Source organism: Myotis myotis, unplaced genomic scaffold, assembly GCF_014108235.1.
Source record: "Myotis myotis isolate mMyoMyo1 unplaced genomic scaffold, mMyoMyo1.p scaffold_m19_p_7, whole genome shotgun sequence".
NCBI lineage: Eukaryota > Metazoa > Chordata > Mammalia > Chiroptera > Vespertilionidae > Myotis > Myotis myotis.
Window position 1 is genome coordinate 78,414,463 of NW_023416379.1, and position 24,286 is coordinate 78,438,748.

General features: G+C 41.8%; 1 protein-coding gene across 4 annotated transcripts in view; it reads left to right on the top strand.

The window, feature by feature from the left end:
* Positions 1–7,207: 7,207 nt before the first annotated feature.
* Positions 7,208–24,286, top strand: part of PKHD1 (PKHD1 ciliary IPT domain containing fibrocystin/polyductin) — a 401,585-nt gene continuing 384,506 nt past the window's right edge. For all 4 annotated transcript variants that reach the window (XM_036317771.1, XM_036317772.1, XM_036317773.1 and 1 more), the window contains exons 1-6: positions 7,208–7,348; positions 12,861–12,999; positions 14,510–14,587; positions 15,442–15,586; positions 18,658–18,766; positions 22,699–22,756. In XM_036317771.1, the coding sequence (XP_036173664.1) occupies positions 12,948–12,999; positions 14,510–14,587; positions 15,442–15,586; positions 18,658–18,766; positions 22,699–22,756 (442 nt within the window). In that variant the 5' untranslated portion in view covers positions 7,208–7,348; positions 12,861–12,947. The remainder of the gene's footprint in view (positions 7,349–12,860; positions 13,000–14,509; positions 14,588–15,441; positions 15,587–18,657; positions 18,767–22,698; positions 22,757–24,286) is intronic.

The following is a 24,286-nucleotide window of genomic DNA, read 5'->3' on the forward strand; positions in this document are numbered from 1 at the left end:
TGTGTTTATCTTCAATGGCTCAATATTGCCCCCTCGTGGGTACAGTCAGATCCTGAATTTTCTGCAATTATCCTAAACTTGAGAGATGACCTTGGCCCGCCCTTCCTTCCTTCCTTCCTTCCTTCCTTCCTTCCTTCCTTCCTTCCTTCCTTCCTTCCTTAATAATTCTTTATTGTTGAAACTGTTACATATGTCTCCCCTTTTCCCCCATGGACCCCCTCCAGCCCACTACCATCCCCCCCTTCCTGGCCCAGGCCTTCAGCACCTATTATCTGTATCCATGGATTATGCATATGTGCATTCAATGTCAAGTTGATTACTCCCACCCACCCACCCTTTCCTGCCTTCCCTCTGAGATTCTGCACTCAGTTCCATGCTTCCATGTCTCTGGATCCACTCTGTTCATCAGTTGATTTTGTTACTTGGATTCCACATATGAGTGCGATCATGTGAATTCCATGATATAAATGTACCACAGCTTTTTTATCCACTCAGCTACTCAGGGGCATTTGGGCTGTTTCCAGTCTTAGCTATTGCAAATTGTGCTGCTATGAAGATAGGGGTTCATACATTGTTTCTGATTGGAGCATTGGGTTTCTTAGGATATATTCCTAGAAGTGGGATCACTGGGTCAAATGGCAGATCCATATTTAATTTTTTGAGGAAACTCCATACTGTTGACCTTGGCAGTTCCTAAAAAATAAAACCTTTTAAAGTTACAAAAATAGATAATATTATTATAATACATTATATCACCTAAAAACCTTTATGACACAATAATATGTGTTTGTTTTGGATTGAGAAAATAAAGGTAATCAAAATAATAAAAACTAACCCATAAACTTACTGCCCAACAGTTAACTATTATAATTTCAATATGTATAAACTTTCAGTCTATTTTATTTACACATGTACATAAAAGTTCATACCTTCCCTGCCCCTAAAATGTTTTTCTGGCCTTTTTGTTGTTGTTGTTCGTTTCATTTGAACCTCAATTAAGAACCCTCTCCTTGAGTATTTTTGGTCCCTTGGAAGGAGGCAGGAGAGAGAGTGTGAAGTATTAAAGGAGCAACTTAGGAGCTAAGTAACCCGTTATGTTTCATGGTTAATTGCTCCAGTGTTTTCCAGGAGGAACATATGCCCTTTAATGGCGCTGACATTTCCCGGCTGTGTTAGTCCTGTGGCTCCAGTGACACAGTACCACAAACCTAGGTGTTTAAATAACATGATGTCTGGTCTTACAGTTCCAGGGATCAGAAACCCAAAATCAGTCTCACAGGCACTGTCCAGGTGTTAACAGGGCTGGTTCCTAGTGGAGGTTCTGAAATAAAAAGATCTGTTCTTGCCTTTTTCATCTTCTCAAGGCCACTTGCATTCCTTGGCTTGTGGCCTTTCTTGTATGACATTAGACTTTGGCTTCTGTCATCACATCTACTACCGACTCTGATTCTCCTGCCTCCCTCTTATTAAGACCCTTGTGACTGTCCTAGCTGGTTTGGCTCAGTGGATAGAGCTTGGGCCTGTGGACTGAAGGGTCCCGGGTTCGATTCCAATCAAGGGTACATGCCTGGGCTGTAGGCTCGATCCCCAGTGGGGGGCATGCAGGAGGCAGCCAATCAATGATTCTCATTGTTGATGTTTCCATCTCCTTTTTTCCTCTCTGGAATCAATAAAAATATAAAATAAAATAAAATAAAATAAAATAGACCCTTGTGACTATATTGGGACCACCTAGATAATCCAGGATAATCTCCCCATCTCAGAATGTGTAATTTAATCACATCTGCCAAAGTCCCTTTTACCGTGTAAGGTAATAAATTCACATGTTCTGGGGATTAGGAGTCTTTGGGAGGGCGGCTATTTAGTCTACCACACTGATCTTTCTTTCTTTCTTTCTTTCTTTCTTTCTTTCTTTCTTTCTTTCTTTCTTTCTTTCTTTCTTTCTTTCTTTCTCTCTCTCTCTCTCTCTCTCTCTCTCTCTCTCTCTCTCTCTCTCTCTCTTTCTTTCTTCCCTCCCTCTTTCCTTCTTTCTTTCTTTCTTTCTTTCTTTCTTTCTTTCTTTCTTTCTTTCTTTCTCTATTTCTCTCTCTTTAAAGAATTTAAGGTGAGAATTAAGTGTTTATTTTCTGGAACTCATGGTATTTAAAGGCCTGGTAAATATGGGAGTTTGTCAGTTAGTGGTAGAAAGTATAAAGCCCACTTGTAGAAGGATTTGGCCATCTACTGCACTGGCGACAATTGGGCATTCTTGGCGTGGTTGAGAGCTAGATCCCAGAAGCTGTTGTGTACCATCCTTTCCATTCTGCATTTGAGAAGATAGCCCTTCAAAGTGTTCCCTCCATGTCTCTGGCTTGGCTGTGTTCCCCTTTGAAGTCCTGTAGCAGTTGTTGTCTATAAATAAGTCATGCCCAGTGCCACCAAAGTTCTGAGATGAAGGGCACTTACAAGAACACAGAGAATATAGGACAATGTTAGGGATACATCCTGGTTTCATTCTTTTCCCCCTACCTCTACTCAGACCTTCCACTTCCAACTTCGTGTAGAAAATACATGAAGGCCCCAGAGAAAATAATCAAAGCTGTGTCACACTCAACAGACTCTTTCTTGCTTCCCTTTAACAAGAAGGAAGAAGAAAGAAAGAAGCAGTTGGATAAGAGCCCAGGAGCCCACATCAATTCAGACTTTCTTGGACATCCCTCCCCACGCCCCTGGTGGTAACACTAGTGATAACTACATTTACTGGGGCTTATTCTTGACTCTACTGTGTTCGGTTATCTCACCTCATCCTCATGACTGCCCCCTGGAGATGTAGTACTCATATAAGAATTTCCATTTCATAGATGGGGAACTAGGGCTGTAGAGAAGTTATGCAGTACTTTCCCTAATTTTTTTTTTTTTTACTTCTAGATGTACATAGAAAATAATATTAGAACTTTACCCTGAGATAAACTGATAGAGCTGCTCAAGGTGGAGGTGATGGGCCTTAGTCTCCAGCTGTTTCAGGTACCACTTACCTGTGTCCTGAAGAGGGCACACCCACACTTGTCCAAGACTGTAAGGCTAGCAAGTCATAGATTGTAATCTGTGTTTGCTGATTCTTGATTCCAGATTCCTTAAATATATATATATATATATATATATATATATATATATATTCTCCTTCTGAGGGACTGTCTGAAAGCCAGGATATTGAGACTAAGAACTCTGCTTTCAATTCTGGGTTTGAAACATGTTACCATGTCATAGACTCTACTTTCTCTGAAGTTCCACTTGTTTTAACTTAAAATAATCTACTGAGTGTCTTACCTGATTAAGGCTTATTTGCTTGTTTGCTTTTTAAATATTAACAGTTTGGAGATTATTCTGTAGTGATCAGAATCTTGCCTATTTTGAATCTACCCAGGCTCTCTTTCCACTCGACAATGAAATCAAGTTGTTCAAATTATTTGGGGATCCAAATTGGTGTATCAGTATCTAACCTAGAAAGATATGGAGAAATCCTTCATTTCTCAAGGTGATGCTACTGGTGTCAGGCAATTAATTACAGAATATAGAGCCAAGCAAACTATTTTCCCAAGGTCGCAACCTGTATATCCACAGTGCCTTATAAAACCAGGAAATTGACATTGATATCATACTGTTAACTCAACTGCACACCTTACTAACATTTCATCGGGACTAGATTTGTTTTAGCCAATAGAAGTAAGCTGCAAGTTATGAGATTTGACTGAGATATGAAAAAAACAAAAGATTTGATGAGCATGGTTGAAGCCAGTGATCAGAGAAATATAAATCCATTTAACCTACATCAGTAATGACACATACAGAGTTCAATACTGCATCAGTAATCAATTGCTTAAGCACAGTTGGGTTAAGTGCTACAATGGAGAAATAAAGATTTAACACATGTATATAATGGGGGAACTGCATGTGGTCTAAGAGGGAAGCTTTCAATAGGATAGTCACTTAGAGATCTCAAGATGGACAGGAACTAACAATTCGGTACAGGAGTGCAAGGTGGTTCTTAGTTGAGAGCTTAGATTCTAAGCCTTAGAGATCACATAAGGGTTTGTCCCTGGGGTCTCCTGTTTCTAAGCTTTCAGGACTGAGTCCAGTTACTCTTGCTGCATAACAAACCATCCTCACATTAGTGGCATGAGATCCTAGCTATTTTATTATGGGGAATATTGGTCTTTCAAACATGATGTTTGAGGCCTCACTGGGAAGATGGAAAGGCAGGTGGTGGTGACTGAATGTCTGGGGAGCTGGAATGGTGTGAAGGCCCATTCACTCCTGGCTCTAATGTCTGGGCTGGAGAAGCAAACTCCAGGACTACCATCAGGAGTACTTACCGGAGGCTTCCTCACAGCACGGTGGCCCCAAGGTAGTCGGGCCTCTCACAGGGTGGGTCACAGCACCAAGCATACGTTCCAGCACGCACGGGGAAACTGCATTATGTTTCCTGACTTAACCTTAGCTATCAGGCAGCATCATTTCTGACACCTGTTAATGTTAAGTGAGTCACAAGCCCAGCTTCAGAGGTAGGGAGACACAGACCCTCCTTTCAATGCGATAATTGACAGAAAAGTTGTGACCATTTCTAGAAAACTGGCCCACTATGCATCTTCACAAATAGGCCATCTGAATGCTTTTCTTTCTACATATACATTTAGAGCTTGACGTCTTACTGAGTAATTTGAGCCGTTACTTGTTGTTTTCATTGTTTAGCTCTGAAGGCAATCTTATTCCTAGAGTTTTGGAGTCCCCTCATTTTCATTGCCAGTATGTTCCTCATATCAAGTGTCGGACTCTGCCGTTTCATCAGCTGTGCAATGTTTGCCAGAGAAGGGGCAAACGTTTCTTTCATTTTTGAAACAGTTTCTTCTAAGATGCAGAACTTGATCGGATCACAAGATTCTGTGGCTCAAGCAAGCATTCTACCAGGCTGTGGAAATGTGGGACTTCAATGTCACTCATAATTTTAAAACTAAATGTGAAATCTCAGCTGGGCTCCTGGACTCAGGTAGTAACGTGGTATCAAAGTAGAAAAAGATTGATTGCTTTTATGTTGTTGCTGGTGTGATTTATTTTAAATTCTGCTGAACCCTGGGAGAAGGAGCTGTATTGTAACTCAAAAACTGACTTATGCTGTTTTGCCCACATCTCGTACAGTTGCTCCAAATTCGAAGAAAAGGATGTTTCTGTGGTCGGAAAACATTGGACATTGCAACATCTGTTTTATCTGACATGGCAGAAATCATTATTCCACGTACGTGAATTTTATGAGCAACTGAAGTCTACTGCCTTGGAGTTTTAGAAAATGTTTTAAACTTTCTGGAATGAGATAGATCTTTCTAAGGTGCATTACACACATTCCCCTGTTTTCTTAGATGTAAGGTGATCAACTATTCTGGTTTACCTGGAACTTGTCCTGTTTTAGCACTGAAAGTCCTATGTCCTGGGAAAGCTCTAGTCAGGGTAGACTGGGACAGTTGGTTACCTTGCAGTTAAATATGAGCTTAATTTCACTGTTTTCTGGACTCTGTGTGTTGGTGTGAACCCAGCTATGCTGAACGTTGCAATTCAATGATGTCTTCAGGATGACTGAGGCATCGAGCACCATATGTTCTTAGACTATATAATGAGCTCTGCTCATCCAAATGAGGAACTCGCTGTAGTTCAATGTTGCTTCCAAGCACTTGGGGTTTGTAAATTACTTTACCTGAACCACCCAGGGGCCAATAAGTGATGGTGCAGTACATGCAGACTAGCAGCAACAGGAGCTGTTACCTGTGGGCATGAAGGAGTAGAGAGAGGAAGGTTACCAGAACTTGTAGAGAGAGCAAGAGAGGGAGAGAGCAAGAGAGTGTGCTGTATGGAAAGGGTCCCTTGTGAGAAGCTGAGATGAGTAGGGTTGAAACCATGGGAAAAATATCCAAATCACATTTTGCCCCTCTGCACCACCTCCTGGGCACCTGGTGGTGTCTGCTATTTGTGAAACCAACCAGAGGCCTATGGGCAAGGAAGCCCACTGGTATAGTCTACACAGGTCACCATTCCAGGGCACACAACAGAGTGCAGAAGAGTGGAAAGTAGGTCTGGAGGGTCAAATAGAAGATGTCAAGCACACTGATTTCAGAGAGTTCCTTAGATTCTGTTCTTCCTCTTCTATTCTGGCTTCCTTTGTTTAATATCCATGACCTGCAAAGCTATCTAAAGGATCTTCATTAAAGCTGCTACTCATGGGGCCACTGATAAAAAAGTCCATAGTCCTGCCCGGCCAGTGTGCCTCAATGGTTGAACATCGGCCCATCAACCAAGAGGTTCCCGGTCCGATTCTCGATCGGGACACATGCCCAGGTTTTGGGCTTGATCCCTAGTAAGGGGCAAGCAGGAGGCAGCCAATTGATGTTTGTCTCTCAGAGATGTTTTCATCTCTCTATCTCTCTCCCTTCTCTCTAAAAAAATCAATAAGACTCCATAGCCCTTCCAGTACTGTTCTCTTCCAATGTACTTGTGCTAGTCTGAGTCATCTAAGAAGCAGTTGCTAAGACAGGATTAAAAGTGCAAGGATTTATTAGTGGAAGTGCCTAAAAGAGAAGCGGGGGATGAAGCTGGGAAGGTTGAGAGGGCCATCAGACTGACCCTGAATGAAGGAGAGAGGGATAGACACATCCTGGCCTGCCATGCAGTTCTGAGGAAGGTTCATAAGGTTGTCAGGGAGTCTTTAAGCTGAAGCCACGGTCAGAAGAGTCCTGTGTCTCCTCTGGATGAAACTGCCCTGGCCCTGCCATGTTCAGTCTTTGGTTGGGAGCAGCCTGTAGAAGTGTGGCCTTGGTCCACATGTGGTGATGAATTTCAGAGTACAGCAGCTAGGCCCTTAGTCAATTATTCTTCCCATAATTGGAGACCCGTGAGGTGCATTCTCATACTACCCACCCCCAAAATCCCAAAGCTGCTGGTCCTCAGGAATGCCTGTTTGTGTTACTGGCTGGACTTTTACTTAAAATTCTTGTCTGTGGCACATGCAATAAGTGGAGAAAAATGTAAGACATCCTTTGCTTGGTCATTAGTAAAAAAAACCTGAGGAAAAATCCTAAATAGTTTGTGTTAATCATTAAACTTGCCCTAGAGTTGGCTCTGAACTTTTACTTTGGCGCACGTTTGGCCAGGACAAACAAGTTAGGTGAGTTACAGTCCAGCATGAGTGAGTTACCTGCACGGTAGCTGCGGGCTGGGCTCTAACCAGATAACAAGGCCACCGTTTCTTGGCAGAGAGGAATAAGATCATTTGGAGAAGAAAGATAATTTCTCCCTTGAGTCACAACGAGAAAGAAACTGAAAAAAGGTACTGTTTGATCAAAAATGTCTCTGCTCTCTGTTTTCTAAGTATTGCCTCTTGCCAATGTTGTGGGGAACAAAAGGAAATGGGCATCTGTAGTAATAACCTTGCAGCTCCGTTTTGCAAAGTTCCCAAAGAAAGACTATAAGGGGAGGGAGGAAAAGAGGATGAAGAAAATGGAGAAGAGAGAGAAGAGAGAGAGAATATTAGACCAAATGCACACGGCTGTCCTCTGGTTGAAAATTTCCTGGTTAAAAGAATTTAAGTGGAGGCTGAATTTATCCTTAGGAAGAATTTGTGGATTAACCATATTAAGAAAAATTGCGTTCATTATTGATTTGCTCTATTCAAGAGGAAAAGATGCAAATCTGAACATAAGGCTTTAAGAAAACCAGTGTGTGAATATCTACTTCCATTGTTCTAAGCTTGGGAGTAATTGCTGAAATGACATGTTAAATTTGTACAGCCAGATTAAAAATAAACTCCTGTGTTGGGGATATTCTGTTGGGTGGAACAAGTAAGTTAGATCCTGTGCTTTGGGATTAGGTAGCAAATACTACTGAGTACCTTCCTCTATGCAGTAGGGGTCTTTCTTAAAATTCATTGTTTTAAAAATGAATTCCATTCCAAATAGATGTAAGCATTTAGGGACTATGGAAGTTTAAAGGAACAGCTGTGTTTTTTTTTGTTTTTTTTTTAAATCAGTTTTATTTGTCTGTTTTTTCAGCTCCTAGCACAGTGCCCAGGGTCTATTAGGCATATAATAAAAGTTTGTGGATTTGAATTAAATATAGATGATTTTATATGGTATTGGACTATCTTAATCAGGACATATCTATAAGTTAATTCTAAGATTTATTTTCCAAATATGTTTTCTGGGCATTTATTGTGGTTTTTATATTTTCTGAAATGGAGTAACTATTTTTGCTAGTCTTAGTGTTTTCTTAAAAATTAAGTGTATCTTTAGTGATGTGTATATGTATGTAATTCTGTTAATTTTTTAAACTTTCAGAAAGTTTTAGAGCCAGTATTTTTTAAAAATATATTTTTATTGATTTCAGAGAGGAAGGGAGAGGGATAGAGAAATAGAAACATCAATGATGAGAGAGAATCATTTGTCGGCTGCCTCCTGCACACCCCCAACCCGGGACCGAGCCCACAACCCGGGCATGTGCCCTTGACCGGAATCAAACCCGGGACCTTTTAGTCCGCAGGCTGATACTCTATCCACTAAGCCAAACCAGCTAGGGCTAGAGCCAGTATTTTTCATAGTATTATATTCGTGCCCTCTGACTCGGGGGGTGCCAGGGAGTCGCTTAGCAGCCTTTCCAGAGCAGGCAGCAGGGTGTTATCTAAGGCATCTGGCTTTTCAGCCAGGCTTCGTGCGTTCTGCCCATCCCGTGTATGTGTAGGTTATTTCAGATTAGGTGAACCCAGGCTACTATTTAAATATCTATTCACCAGTTGAAATTGGCTGAGTGCTGTGTGGGGCCTTGGCACTAAGAGGGTTGTGGAAATACAAGTCCTCGCAGAGGAATGGACGGGCTACAAGAAGAGGCATGTATGTGTGGCACTGCACCATCTGGTCCAGGCTGCACAGGCACAAGCTAGAGGTTCAGGGAGGAAAGGGCAAAGACAGCTGGAATGGCTGGGTGTTAGGGAGGATGTGACTGCAGGCTGACCACCTCGTTGGGCCTGGCAATCAGAAGCTTTTCAATCTCTGCTGTCCTTGGAATGTATTGTTGGGCACTGATGCCCATCTAGAGGCTGGAACTCCAGTTAGAAAGTAGGAAGACAAGCTGAGGTTAGAGAAGGACTTGCAGTTGTCCACACTGGGGCTAGCAGACAAGGTGTGCGAGCAGGATAATAAGTTGGAGAGCTCAGCATGCTGTCTTGCAAAGCTAGGGCGACCAGGCTGCCTTAAGATCTGAACTCTGTGACAAAGCACGATTGGGGCGCTAAGATGCAGAATCCCTGGGAAAGTGAGGGGAATGAAGGGGAGGATGTTGTGGTGATTGACAGTGAAAGGAAATGCCTCATGCTGTCTAGTACTGAGGGAAGCAAAAGCACAGCAACAACAGCCTAAGTCAAGTGGGCAGCCCCCAACTGAGGAAATGTGCGTGATGAGAGAATATATTCCTTCTGAGCTTACTGATATAGCTACCAAGTTCCAGTAGAAGCCCAAGGAAAGTATTCAGGTGTGATTAGTGCAGCTAAAGACTGGGGGTTGGGTGGTGGTGATGGTGGCACTTTTCTGATCTGGCAGGAGGCAAAAAAAAAAAAAAGAAAAGAAAAGAAAAAAGAAAGAAAGAAAGAAAGAAACATCACCACATACCCTGCCCTCTGGCAGAGTCTGCACGGTGGAGAAGGAGGTGGGGTTCAAGGATCCCACTTCCTTATAGATTGGATTATTCTTGCCCTACAGAGCAGGCAATGAGGGTAATCTCCGTAGACCTGTCATACCCTGGAAATCTGTAGAGGAGGCACAAATAATTCTTAGGGACACAGCCTTCAGAAAGTAAGATGATGTTGAAACCATCTGGATGGTACATGTGACTGAACCCAGTTAAGGTCTCTATATAAACTTTTAAGATTCTTGTGGGTGGGTGCAGAGAACTCTACTCATCTTGCTGCCACCAAGACAAGCCTGTATGTAAGTCCCCTTGCTGACTAAACCTGCCGCCTACCAATTTGGAATGTCTGTCTGTTTCTTCCATCTCTCCTTGCCCTCTGGGTTCCGGCCTCAGTTTATGACCCAACACCAGGGATGGGTTCTGTGGATGAAGCGGCTCCTAAGCTGGTCAGTGCAGGAGTTTGGGGAATCTAGGAAGCAACTAGTGGGAGCTAAGGCGGAGGCTGACACGTGGAAGCCTGTCTGAGAGGCGGTGGGAGAACTGCCTGGCTGCAGTGCAGGGTTCATACTGGGGAGCCACTCGAGGGTCAGTTGGGAAGGTACTGAAAGGTCCGAGAGAGGGCTTTCCGATGGAAGTACAAAGCCCGTGAAAGAAAAGCTAACTTTTGTTGGGCTGCCCCTTTGTGCCAGGCCCTGTGTTCATTTCTTTATGTATATATCACTTCAGTTCATCTTGAAACAAATCCTAAGGAGTATTCTTATCATTTTACCAGTGATGGAGGTTTTGCATTGAATTAAAAAGCTTTAAGCTGTTAGTAAAAAACATTCAAACCTGTAAAGTTTTTGTGAGTTTATTTGAGCCAAAAGGTCGACAATTGCCGGGAGGCAGAATCGGAGAGGCAGAATCCAAAGGTATTGAGATAGTGCTCCGAAGAATGGCAGTTTTTGCCTTGTTTTGTGCATTACAATCAAAGGAGGAGACTTAATTGGGTTACTTGAAATCTATTGGTGATAGATTAAGGAGGCGGAAGAAAGCAAAGGGAAGTGGGAGCAAAGTGGGAAACTTCTGGGATTGGATAAAAAATATGATAGACACATACCTCTTTCCCATAGGAGGGTACAGGATAGTTAACAGTCAACAATTAAGGTGATAACAACAACAATGAAGGAATTTGTGGTCTCTGCCTGGCATATTAGGTTGTGCCCTGAGAGGTCTGGAAAAAGGGAAGTTACAAGTTACCCTGACATTTCACAAGAATACAAAAGGACAGTAGGCTCAGTAAAGATCAAAGTTTGATCTTTGTTGGAGAAGATACCGACCTAGGATATGACTACCCACTATAAACTGCTTTTTAATGGGAAGGTGTTACTGTAATTTCAGACCATCCTTTGTGGTTACTTTAGGTTTATGAGTTTGCAAGGCCACCACACAGGCCTTCCCTAAGTTAGTCAGACTAGCCCCTTTCATCCACAAGGCAGAAGAAGAGCACAATGAAGACAGTATTTAAGGAAGGTAGGTCTGGCACACTGGGCATTGTGGGATGAGGTGCAGAGGGTCCAGCTTTTCCTTTCTCTGTTTCTTTCCTCCCTTAATCTTCTACTGTGAGGATAACACAATTTTCCCTTAATTCCCATTAGTACCGTTTTTCAACCCATTACCATACTTAACATTTACCTTGCTAAAGTCTTCACTTTTTAGGGTTGATATTTTTCTAGAGGACTGACAAACAAACAAAACCCTCTCTCCAAACCACCATTAACTAGTATTTATTCACATCTAGATATAATAGATATCTAGAATTTATTTATTTTTCAAAATTAAGCTTTTGTATAATAATGAGTTAATCAGAGATGTTATTATTTATCCAACTCAAACATGCATACAGTAAGTTGGTGGGATAAGGGGATGGGTGAAATAGTGATGTTTTATATAAAGTTCATAGATGCCCTAACTGGTTTGGCTCAGTGGATAGAGCATCGGCCTGCGGACTGAAGGGTCCCGGGTTCGGTTCTGGTCAAGGGCATGTACCTAGGTTGAAGGCACATCCCTAGTAGGGGGTGTGCAGGAGTGCCGGGAGCCGGTCCATCCTTCCTGTTTCAAGGGACCTGGCATATATGGCATACTGTTCTTAATATGTTTGCTCACCTTCTTGGCACTATGTGTTTTAACCAAGGTCACCTCTCTGAGAAAGGTTGTTTCCCCAGGTAGGGATTTTCCCCTGAAGTTAAGGAGGGAATAAAACCCCTTAACTAAGTGCCAGGCGGGTAATTAATCACTTTAACTACGAACAATCATGCTTAAGCTACATAATCTTTACTCCCTGGAATGGAGATAAGAAATGCCCTAACCTTTGGAATAGAGATTGATAGGATTGGAATCAACTGGTATAAATACAGATGTAACAAGACAACAGGACACAGAACTTAGAAGACAGAACCAAGAGAACAGAACCTAGACACAGAACCTACACAGAACCTAGAGACAGAAGAACTTCGCTGGAGAGAACATGACAAAAGATCCTGGACAGAAACTGGCTACAGAACCTGGATAGAACATGACAAGAGAACCTGACTAGAACCTGGTGACTGAACCTGGCTAGAGAACCTGGACAGAACCTGTCTGGAGAACCTGGAGAACCTGGCTGGAGAACCTAGCAAGAGAACATGGACACAGAACCTGGCTGGAGATCCTAACCAGAACTTCACTGGAGATCCTGAACAGAACTTGGCTGGAGATCCAAACCAGAACTTGGCTGGAGATCCTGGCTGGAGATCCTGGCTAGAGATCCTGGCTAGGCTGCTGATCAACTGAACGCTGTCTCCGTGTCATTTCTTCTTCTCCGACTCCGTCTACACCTTTGGGGACCCCTGGACCTGCTGGGGTTGGACCCCAGCACAGGAGGCAGCTGATCGATGTTTCTCTCTCATCGATGTTTCTAACTCTCTATCCTCTCCCTTCCTCTCTGTAAAAAATCAATAAAATATATTAAAAAAAAATAAAGTTCATAGATTATCTTTTTCACCACAGTTTCAGAAGATGGTGGGTCCCTTTGAGTATTCTGTGGTTATATTGGTATCACTTCTTTAATTTCCCAACTTTTAACATAGCGCAGTAACAGTTTTTAAGCCAAATAATATAGTAATTTTTAATTTTATTTTTTATAGAGCGCAAAAGCTATGCTGCTCCAATCAAAACTGAAAATGCTTTTCTGTGTCTGAGCAACTTTGAGAGGATTGACTTAAGTGGATGAGATGATTGCTTGGCTGATCTCTCTGAGAAGTATTGAAATGCTACTTTTGGCAGGTAAGTAGGATGTGTTTTGAAGGAATTAATAGATAGAACATGACATATTACCTTCAGAACTAGTTTAAGGATACTTAAATATTATTGGGGGGAAGTGTTGAAGTATCTGCTCTGGGTTTAAATTTTCTCTGCTTAATAATAATTTTTTTTCCTGCTTAGTAGTTGAGGTTATATATTAAATAGTTATGAATATATACATCAATTTTTAATGACCAGTGTAGGCTGCTTTGATAGTCTAGAGCTTTTAATTATAACTTTCCTTTTATAATTGCTTTTTGGGTCAGATGATATAATTCTTTTTTAGGTTTTATTGTTTTATCTTCCCAAAGGGAGTAACTTATCTTGTCTTAGTGATTAATGACTACTTGTATTAAAATCTCCTTTTTTCAAATTACGTCTCTGTCTCTGTGAAACTGATTATCCTGTGTCATTTTATGGCATTTGTTTTTGGTTTTCTTTAGGTAGAACTATCTAATGCACCTTGGAGGTGTAAGCATGGACTGGTCCTCCGGGGGTTGCGATGAATGACTGTTTAGATGTGAATGATTTCATCACCCTTGGTTGTACAGTGTACCATCTGTAAACCTGTACATGGAAGCCCTAGGCTAGCCAGCTTTAGGGAGACCTGGATTATCATTTAATGTTCTTGATACAGAAACTGAAGTGTTCTGTAGATAACACTTTTCCTGTTGACCTCACCAAGTAGCTGACTGCTTTTTGTGGCTTCCTTGAATTGGCTTTACTTGGCCAAAGAATGTTCAGGAGCATTTTCAAAGATGAGGGATTAATAAGGTTATGTTCAGCCAAAGGTTTCTGTGGGAGAACCCAATCTAGCCTAGCATGTGAAGTGTATAGTGTTTTTTAATCTTATTTTAAGGAAATTCAGCAGTGATCCATGCTTCAGTCCTTTTCTGTATAGGCAAGGCAAAAATCTAGAGAATTTTTATTTGGAGAGTCATTCGGATCACGTATTCAAAACTAGGGGGAGAGCAGAGGGTGGATACTGAGTAGGTGGATTCAAATTAGGACAGCATCTTGAAGTTTCTCCTCTTCTCTGGGAAGTGGAAATACAAGAAATAAGTGGTGACTTTACAATTAAATACAACTGCCTTATTAAAGAGTGAGAAAGAGAGATAAGAGCTATTATGGGTTGAATTAGGTACTAAAGGTGACCTTGAGGCTCTTTCCAGAGGAAGCAGAAATTCAGGATTGTTCTGATGAATACTGGGTTTTTGGTTGCCTAAGATGAGAGAATCAGTCAGAACTTTCCTTCAAATGGGAGTTCTGAAGGTGTGGTCCCTAGACCAACAGCACCTGGTCAGCAATGTAAAATCTTGGGCCCTTTCCCGAACATACTGAATCAGAAACTCTAGGGTGGGGCCCAGCAATCTCTGTTTTGTCAAGCCCTTTTGGAGATTCTGACTAATGTTCAATTTTGCTTCATAACACCGGGGAAGCTGGTGGATTGAATCTGACCTTCAAAAGCAGTGTTTTTCTCACTTATTTATAGTGCCTTGCCTGAGTTTCCACATTGAACCTGAAGAAGGTAGCATTGCAGGGGGAACGTGGATCACAGTCATTTTTGATGGTAGGTTTGTGTCTTACCAAATACAAGTTTCTTAATTATTAATCTAAAGAATTCTAAAGAATATGAGTCTTTGGTGTTTTTCCTTGTCTAAGCACACGTGTGAAAGGGCCTGAAGGGAGACGGTCCAACTGACCAGCTTCTGTGTTTCCAGGTGCTCACATGCTAATGTCCCAGAAGCAGAGCTCCTTATAAGCTGTGTCCACTTTCTTTTATTTTTTTAATTTAATATTTTTATTGATTTCAGAGAGGAAGGGAGAGGGAGGGGGAGAAAGAGTTAGAAACATCAATGATGAGAGAGAATCATCAATCCGTTGCCTCCTGCACCCAACCTGAGCATGTGCTTTGCCCGGGAATGGAACCATGATCTCCTGGTTCATAGGTTGACGCTGAACCATGGAGCCATACCAGCCCATGTCCACTTTCTCATCCCACCTGTGGGGTGGATGGGACTCTAGGGATCCTCAGTGAGGTATGGAAGCACTTGACATACATAGTACTTGGCACTGTGTCCCCCCAGAATCTTGTTTATCTTCCTTGTAGGTCATTCAATACATGGGAGCTTCTAACCATGGCTTATGTACCAATCCCTTCCACAGTAGAGAGTAATTTTGAGGGTTGAAATATTCTTTCCTGGTTTAGTTGGATCAACTTGAAGAGATAAAACATTTTATATAAATTTACAAATGAACACTCATTTACATAGCAGTCATAAATGCCTTTGGGATGAGGAGCATTGATTTAATCCTTAGGCGAACTCAGTGTCTCACATTGCCCCCATGTGGCCATGTTTTTATATTCTCCTGTATGGGTTATGACTCTGCTCAGCCTGAGATTCCTCTTTTCCTTATGCTTAGATTTGGAGTCCAGTCTCCTTTATCCCACCAATGGTTCTCAGCTGGAAATACACCTGGTGAATGTGGCTGTGCCTGCACTGCCCAGCATCCCCTGTGATGTCTCCCCTGTCTTCTTGGATTTGCCGGTGGTGATGTGCAAGACCAGGTATAACTCCCCGAAATAAGATCAGACAGGACAAGTGCTTTGCTTATTTCAGTAGTATTTTGGTGGCAAATGAGAGCCACTCCTGCTGTGGCTGCAATTATTTGCTATAGTCTTTTAAAATGTTCTATGTGAATATGCTTCTTAAAAGGTCCTTATCAAGGCTTAAAGGAGGGTGAGAATATGGTGGAGAATTTTGAGATATTTATAAGAAGGAGCTAGATTGGGTTTCCAGCTATTTAATTTTTTTTTTTTTTGCAAGAAGCTCTATAGTTAATACTAGTAGGATTTCAATAAGTGGTTCCATTTTGCTGTCTAAAGAATCCATCTTTTGAAATAGGCATAATTTTAATGACTGTGCATAAACCCAAAACCAGCTAGAAAGGAAAGTTGCTTTAATCCTCTCAGTGTGTTTGCTGAGTTTGTATAGCATTCCAGGTAATCTATTGTTCTACTCAAGTTTGTGTTGACCTATGAAGTTTATACTATTCATTCTTTCTCTTCTCATGTCTTAGAGATGCTTCATAAAAGTGGGTCATTGGTAGAGAGAAAAAAAAAATGGTCATTTCCTTTCATCTTGTGTTCCTTCCTCCTCTTCCATCTCTCCTTATTGAAATCCTAATCAACCATACTCCAAATGCCACCTTTTCCCTGATCATCCAATTGAGTGTAATCTTTCCTTTCATTGAAAAGGGGACAATTAAGGGCTGAAATCCAGGCTGTGGTTGCAACAGCTTTGAGAAAGGAGCATCTTTTAGTAATTCATCCACAAGGTGTGTGTGTGTGTGTAAATATTTTTGTGAAGGGGGATATTTTTATAATTTACACAAAAGCATAGCATGTGTCGCCCTAGTAGCCCCTTTCTTCAGCCCTATGTTTCTCTGATACTGATGTCAGTTGCCCACTTGTCTGATTCATCCTTATAGAATCAAGTCCTTTGAGGACAGGGGGCATGTTTAACCCCACTTTGGAATCCTTATGGTGCTTAGCCCAATACTTTACAAGTTGAAGATGCTTAATAGATGTCTGTTGAACTGAAATCTTATAGCACTACTATTGGTTTTAACACTGGGCTTTATATTTCCCATAGGTTTTATGATATATTTGAGCATGTATATTCCTGCAAGAACTTGCTGTGAAATAAGTCAAAGCTCAGAAGATTCACTTGTTTAATCTTGTCAGTCCTAACATATAAATAATGTACCATTCATTTTATACCATCTTTTTAGAGAAAAAGAAGTACTAGTTTTTTTCAATGTACTCATTCATTGGAAGATGACTGTCAAGTTCAATTACCATTCAAGTGTAAAATACATATTGTATGATCAATGAAATACTGTCACTCATTATCATGAAAAGACTTATCTGCTCTCACAAAACACGCATTATAACATCTAAATCAGCACTGCCTAATCAAAATGTAACATAAGACACAGATATAATTTAAGATTTTCTAGTGGCCACATAAAAAAGTCAAAAGAAACAAGTAAAATGAATTTTAATAACTCAACATATCCAAAATATTGTCATTTCATATGAGTCAATATATAAATTATTAATGAGATACTGTATATTCTTTTTTTGCATATTCAATCTTCAAAATCCAGTGTGTAATTTACATAGAGCACATCTTAGTTGGGATTAGCCACATTTTAAGAGCTCAATAAACACTTGTGCCTAGGGGCCAACACATTGGACAGTGCAAATTTAAATATTTAAGGTCATACTAAAAGATTTTTGATGAGAAGGTTTGCAAGGGAGGCACTTCATAAAGCTAGCTTCTTATTCATAGTTCCCCTTATACAAATCAACATAAATGGCAGCCTCAAAGAGGCAAAGAAATTGCTGTGATACTCATGAAATTAGGAGAGAAGGTCTGGGATTCTCTCTCTCTCTCTTTTTAAAGATTTATATTGATTTCAGAGAGGAAGGAGAGGGAGAGAGATAGAAACATCAATGATGAGAGAGAATCATTGATCAGCTGCCTCCTGCACGCCCTACACTAGAGATCAAGCCCACAACCCCGGGCATGTGCTCTGACCGGGAATCAAACCATGACCTCCTGGTTCATAGTTTGTTGCTCAACCACTGAGCCACGTCTGCCAGGCTGGGATTCTCCTGATGGAGATGTGAAGTGTGTATGGGATGCTTAGATGATTATGAAGTCAATAATTTTTTTGGCAAAAGGTATAATCAATGCCTTTTATCATAAAGAGCCTAGAATTCAAGCCCCACTTTGTCCTTAACCTGCTGTGTTCACACACATAATCTCTTCATCTAATTGGAACTGTCATTTTTTTAAAAAAAATGGAAACTAGCAATGTCTCTTCCAACGTTTTCAGGACTTTTTTAAAATTTAAGTTACTTTCAATTAAAAAATCATAACCTCTTCTGCTGAAGGATTCAACCTGTAGAGTCTAGTGGGTGAGTGGATATAGGAGGTCAAAAATAGAATACAGGAATCCTTGGTTTATTGTAGAAGACCGAAGAAACCCAAGCGACACTTAGAGAAATGGAGTTACACAGTTTTATTCTGCCGGCGGTCTCAGAGGAGTTGGGAGTTGCCTCCAAAGTCTGAACAAACCAATATGGTGGAAGCCCTTCTTTTATCCCCTTTTGGTTTCTTTGTCCCCCAGATATGGATGGGGACTTCTGGACCTTTTGTGGGCTTTGCAAAAAGCCCTGTGGATTGGGATGGGGGTCTTGAGATCATATCTAAGGGCCTGGCCTGGTGCCAGCGCTGATAACCCCCTCTGGGGGTTGTGTAGTGTTCATGGTTTATGGCCTCTGTAAAATGTGAGCGTTTAGGTAACAGGTCTTGCAAGACCAGTTTGTAGAGGAAAGGGGCAGTGACTTAATTATAGGTTATCAAGAATGTACATTAGATTGCTGGCACAGATTCAGATTGCTAGCCCGCCCAAATATCAGGGTTACATTGGAATTAGCCTTTTAGCTTTCTCAGGTTAGCTCTGCTGCACAGGGGCAGGGAGGAGATTTGAAGTGGTCAGGTGGGGCTGCTAGTTTTGACAATTCAGAGTGTTTGATTCACAAGGATTTCCACTGTCTGTCCTCAGGTCTCTGCTGTCCCAAATACATGAGGGCATGTACCACCTGGAAGTGCACTCTGGGGGACAGGTGGTAGGCAGCCCAACTGCAGGACTACCAGACAGCTGTTCTTTCAAGGTGGGTTCTAAGGATGGAGAAGTGTTTGCCTGGTCTGAGGGTGTGCTTGTGCTATTGACAAGCAAATTATAAATGAGGCAGGGAACCTGCTTTGCCAGGGTAAGAGGAAAGGTGGATGATAGTTACAAGGTTTCTGAGACTACACCAATGAAAGATAAGTATTGAGTGCTGTATATCTTTATGCATGATAATTTAATGATCACAACAATTTTATGGGGTAGCTATTTATTATCCTGATTTTATAGATGGGCAACGTGAGGCTTAGGGGGATTAAATAATTTGCCCATGTCATAAAAAATTTGCCTAGCTTTAAATCGCAGAACTAGGATTTGAACCTGCCTCTGACTCTGATCTGCGCCTAACTGAAGCTCAGAGGAGCCACAAAGATCACCAGTGTGCATCAGCATTTCATTGTACAGCTCCCAGCACTTTGAGTCTCAACGTGGTGAAGGGACCCAGGAACCCAAATTCTACCTCCCTCTCTACCTCAAGATTGATTTCTATACTCTTTCTAACCCTAGAGCAGCGGTTCTCAACCTGTGGGTCGTGACCCCTTTGGCGGTTGAATGACCCTTTCACAGGGGTCGCCTAAGACCATCCTGCATATCAGATATTTACATTACGATTCATAACAGTAGCAACATTACAATTATGAAGTAGCAAAGAAATTAATTTTATGGTTGGGTCACAACATGAGGAACTGTATTTAAAGGGCCAGAAGGTTGAGAACCATTGCCCTAGAGTGAAAGTTTCTCCTTTAAGCTCAGAGCTGAAAGGAAACAGGGAGGGAGAGAGTGAGAGAGGGAGAGAGGAAGAGTTTATGAGCTAATGCTTGACTTATTTTAGAGACTCAATATGCACACTGGGGCTTCATGTTCTGTTTGGTTCAGTGTACTATCCATTTCAGATTAGTTTTACACCAAAATAGACCCTGAAATATAGGTCCCAGACTTCTCATAAAAGGCAGAGCTTTGGCAGTGTTCCTTTTACATGTCCTCCTCATTGGGAGCCTCTGTTTATGAAAGTACAATTCAGTCATTCCTCAGTGCTCCTTTAGAGCAAGACTTCATCCTCTAAATTCTCCTCTAATGTGACCCACATTCGATATAGGCAATTCATTTTTCAATTTTGGAATTTGCTGTCAATTCACATTTACCAACTTGTTTCTCACTCTAAGAGAATCTTCCTTTGCAGAATTTTGCTTCTGCACATAGGCACAGGAAGGAAAAAAGCATTCCCTCTTATTAAGACCCGCATCACCACCTCTAGACTGTCTTAGTGACTCTAACAGAAAAGAGATGGCCGAGCATGCTCCTCAGTCACCATACTGCTTGGGCTTTCACCCCAGCTAGTAGTTTTCCTACTTATTAAAGCTTGGAAAGAAGCAAAAGGGGAAAGAAGAGAAACAGTGCCTAAAATTGCACATTGAAGAAAATAAGTCCTTCACTGGTCCAACCAGCTTGGCGGGTTGATGAAAACTCACCGGGGGATGCAGTTAATGAGAACTAAATAAAACACGGGGGTCTTTTTGTTTTGGGATTGGGACTGGGGGAACCGTGAGTATTAAAAATTAATCCTACCTCGCCGGTCCACTCCAAAGAGCCTGCTGTAGGCACTGACAGGTTCAACAACTCACAGGTTTATCAAGCAGCTGGTGGCTGTGGCTTTGACATTCTAATCCCCTGCTTTTCCTTTCCCTCCCCCGTCCCCCACCTCGCTGATGATCTGATTTAGTCTCAAGGATCAGCATGTGGTCAGCTGGATTTGGAAGCTCATTAATTTTTCACGTTGTCATGTCTCTAGCTTGGTGGGTGACCAGGGGCTTGTTTCTCTTAGAAATGTACCATTTTATGTTGTGTCAGCTCAGAGAGAATCACAGGTGAAGAGTTTTTGGAGGTTGAACTCTGAGCCTGCCCCACCGTGTCTGGGGAATTGAGAGGGGGTGATGAAGGAATTGCTCTACCCGTCCCCCTTCTCCCCCAGCTTCTGGTGGAAGAAAGGCTTATAGTCTAAGTGGTAGATTTTAATATCTCAAGTTGGAAATCAAGAGTTATGTTTCCTTAGTTGATTTGGACTTGGTTGTTCCATTTGCCTCAGTTTCTAACATCCGTGGGGAACAATGACCATTCGTCTATTTCACGAGGCTCCTATGATATAGTCCCAATGGAAGTGACAATGGTATGAAGGGAAAACCGGTGGGAGTTGAAGGCCTGAGTGCAGGAAGAGGTTGGGAGGCGGTGGTGGGGATTATGTGCTTGGCAGGTGTATGTGGAATTAACATTGATCTTTATCTTTGGTGAGATGGAGCCAGCTCCCAACCGGTGAGGTCACTGCATTCTTATTTTGACCCCTGACTCTACATATTTTCTGTGAACTATTTTCTAACTCTTTCCTTTAGAAAGGGAGAAAATTAGTCTTGATGGCAAACGGCACAGCTGTGTGGATCAATACCTAAAATTGCACTTGCCAAGCCTTCAGCAGCTTTGTGGAAGTGTCTGTTGATTCTTGATGTCTGATTAGGGCTGTTGATTAACGAGGGATTACTCTTTGGTAACATTCTCCTCGGGAAGGTGGACTCCTGGGGTGCTGGAAGCACTCCAAGCAAAACAATTTGCTGTCTTTGTTTTGCAAACGGAAAGCAGGGAAGCACTGCAGATTGTGGGGAGCGATCCTGGTGGTTTAGGCAGATAGAGGAGTTTGGGAGAACTGGTCTCATTCTGGGAGAGTCTCATCGTCACACCTTGGCCTGGTCAGTCCATTCTTAATGTTTTACTTCTTATCACTGGCCCTGACTGTGAAACAAATTGATCTGGGACTAAGTCAGATGCCTATAGGCAAGCTAGAACTCCTGGAATTGTCTCATTCGCTCTGCTTCCAGCGGTTCTCAATCTGTGGGTCGTGGCCGTTTTGGGGGGCAAACGACCCTTTTACAGGGGTCGCCTAAGACCATCGGAAAACACATATATAATTACATATTATTTTTGTGATTAATCACTATGCTTTAATTATGTTCAATTTGTAACAATGAAATTGGGGGTCACCACAACATGAGGAACTGTATTAAAGGGTCATGGCATTAGGAAGGTTGAGAACCACTGGCTTAGACAGTATATCCATCATCTCAGATGGGGCCTCTCCATTCACTCACAAAAATTTGAACATCTTCTACCTACCAGGCTGTGCACAGGAATACGACAGTGACTGAGCCAGGCACTGTACCTCATGTGTGAGGTTTATGGTAAGCAGATGAAGTGCTTTGGAGGCACTGCCAGGTACCGGGCTTTCACAGGCTCCCACCTCTCCATCCGTGCTTTTCCCTCCTTGAAGAGTAATGTTGCTTCCCATTCCTTGAATCAGTTGAGCCATTTTCCTCCCAACAGGCACCTTCCATGTTCCCAATAACTACCTTGCTTGTGTGCATCTCCAGCTTCCAATTTTTCGTAGTTTGCTAATTCCCTATCATAATGCTGGCTGGTAATAGTTTAAGTTGCAATTCTTTCCACTTAAATAAACAAATTATTGTGTAGGAAAACACACACACAACCTTTCAAGGCTCCAAAATACCAAGTTACAATAATGGAATGAAAAGGTTGGTATTTAAAAGTGTGGGCTGCCTACCTTTCCTTCTGGTAGAACGTGCTCCTGAGTCTGACAGGTAGTACACTCTTGCCAAAGTTTGGGCAACATGGTACAAAGGTGCGCTCTTATATGACTTTTATTGAATTCCTTTACCTCATCCATGGAAGAGCTGTACTGATATCTGCCACTCCCGTTTTACAGAAATATTACGAAGATAAAAAGAGCTAGATTTAAGGTGGCTTGAGGAAATATACCATTTACTACCTTAGCTGGACGCTCTGTGAGGAATGACTTGTGCTTGTGGTGGTGAGATTCTAATGAATTGCTCACTTGGGGTAACATTTTCTGAACAGTTTTCCAGGGCACAGACACCCATTGTTTACCAAGTGAGTCCACCAAGCGGAGTTCCAGGTAAGACATCTCCTATTAAAATAGAAATACTTGTGAATCCCTTTGCCAATACCTGTTGCAAATTCCTCTATCCAGGTGGGTGGTCTCCCTAAATGGGAAATTCCAGCTTCTTCTGCGATGCTGTTTTGAAAATAAGTGTTGGTCTCTGGTTTATTTTTAACCTGGTTTGTTTTCACCTCTGGGCACTTTTGCTCTATTAGTTCACTGATAACGAAAGGAATCCCAACACGAAAAGAGAGGCAGCAAAATCAAACCAGGTGCTGCCAGAGAATGGAGGAAATGGAAATCTTCATTGCTGTGACTTTGTAACTCGCCACATAATAGCAAAGCTTTATTGAAACTTACTGTGAACCAGGTTCTGTTCAAGCTTTTGGCATATATTACATTATTATATCCTCACAAGAACCTGATGCTGTAGGAACTGTTGTTATTCCCATTTTTCAAATGAGGAAATAGATACCAAAAGGTTAAGTCACTTGCCTAAAGTCATCCTGCTAATAAGTGTACAGCTGAGATTGGAACCTAGATAGTCAGAAACCAGACTGGGCCCATATGCCCAACATTTTGTCCTGTGTTGAGCAATGTTGGATACCACATGAAGATCATTAACCCTGATCCCTTATCCTGGGGGTTTGTGCATGAGTTAGCTCACAGATATGCAAAGGCCAAGAGGCTAGGAGAGAAGGCGAGAAAGCTGGGGGATTAACATTAAAGAAGTGATTGCAACCAAGAGATTCAGGAACCGCTAAACCTGCTTTCAAACGAAGTCGTAAACATAGCTAGGATTATATATAATTTGCTGTTTGATTCTTGGCAAAGCCTTACATGTATTTTAGGTTTTTTAAATTTGTTCAGGGTTTCCAGATGGGAATACAAGTTGCCAAATTTTTATGTGTGGTTGTGCCTAAATGCATAAACTAACTGGTTGTTTTGAATGGCTTGACTGCTCAAGAATGCCAAAATGAGCATCTGAGTTACTAAAAAGTGTTTGTACATCTGTGTGTGTATATATAGGCACAGTTTCAGCTTTACCTTATTAATGCAGTTTATTCACAGATTTGTTTATTTCCATTTGTCTGAATAATCAGCACATGATAATGTTTTATTAAAAAGAGATGTGGTCTATGAAAATCACATGCAGACATTTGGATTCCTGCTGCTCTGGGTTTAGAAAGGCCTGTTTAGACGGCAGAAGAAGTCTTGTTAGGGTGAGGCATGAGGAAGGAGCCAGCCCTTAGAAGTGTGAAATGGGATGTCAGCTGGTACCCAGATCTGTCAAGCCCATTTTTCCCACTGAGTTTGACTTCCACACACTGTCTCCTCCACCTTCTGGGGGAACAATTGGTGACTGACCTGCTTGGAGTGGTCCCTCTGGGCAGGATCCACCCGGCTGCATCTTTGAAATCACTTTCCACACGATTACTCTCATTTCATTTGGGAAGGCTGCCCAGAGTAGCAGCCAGGGAGATGGGGGAAGCGGTGGGGACAGGAGAGTCGATGTTTTATGAGCAGTTGAATTTCTATATGTGG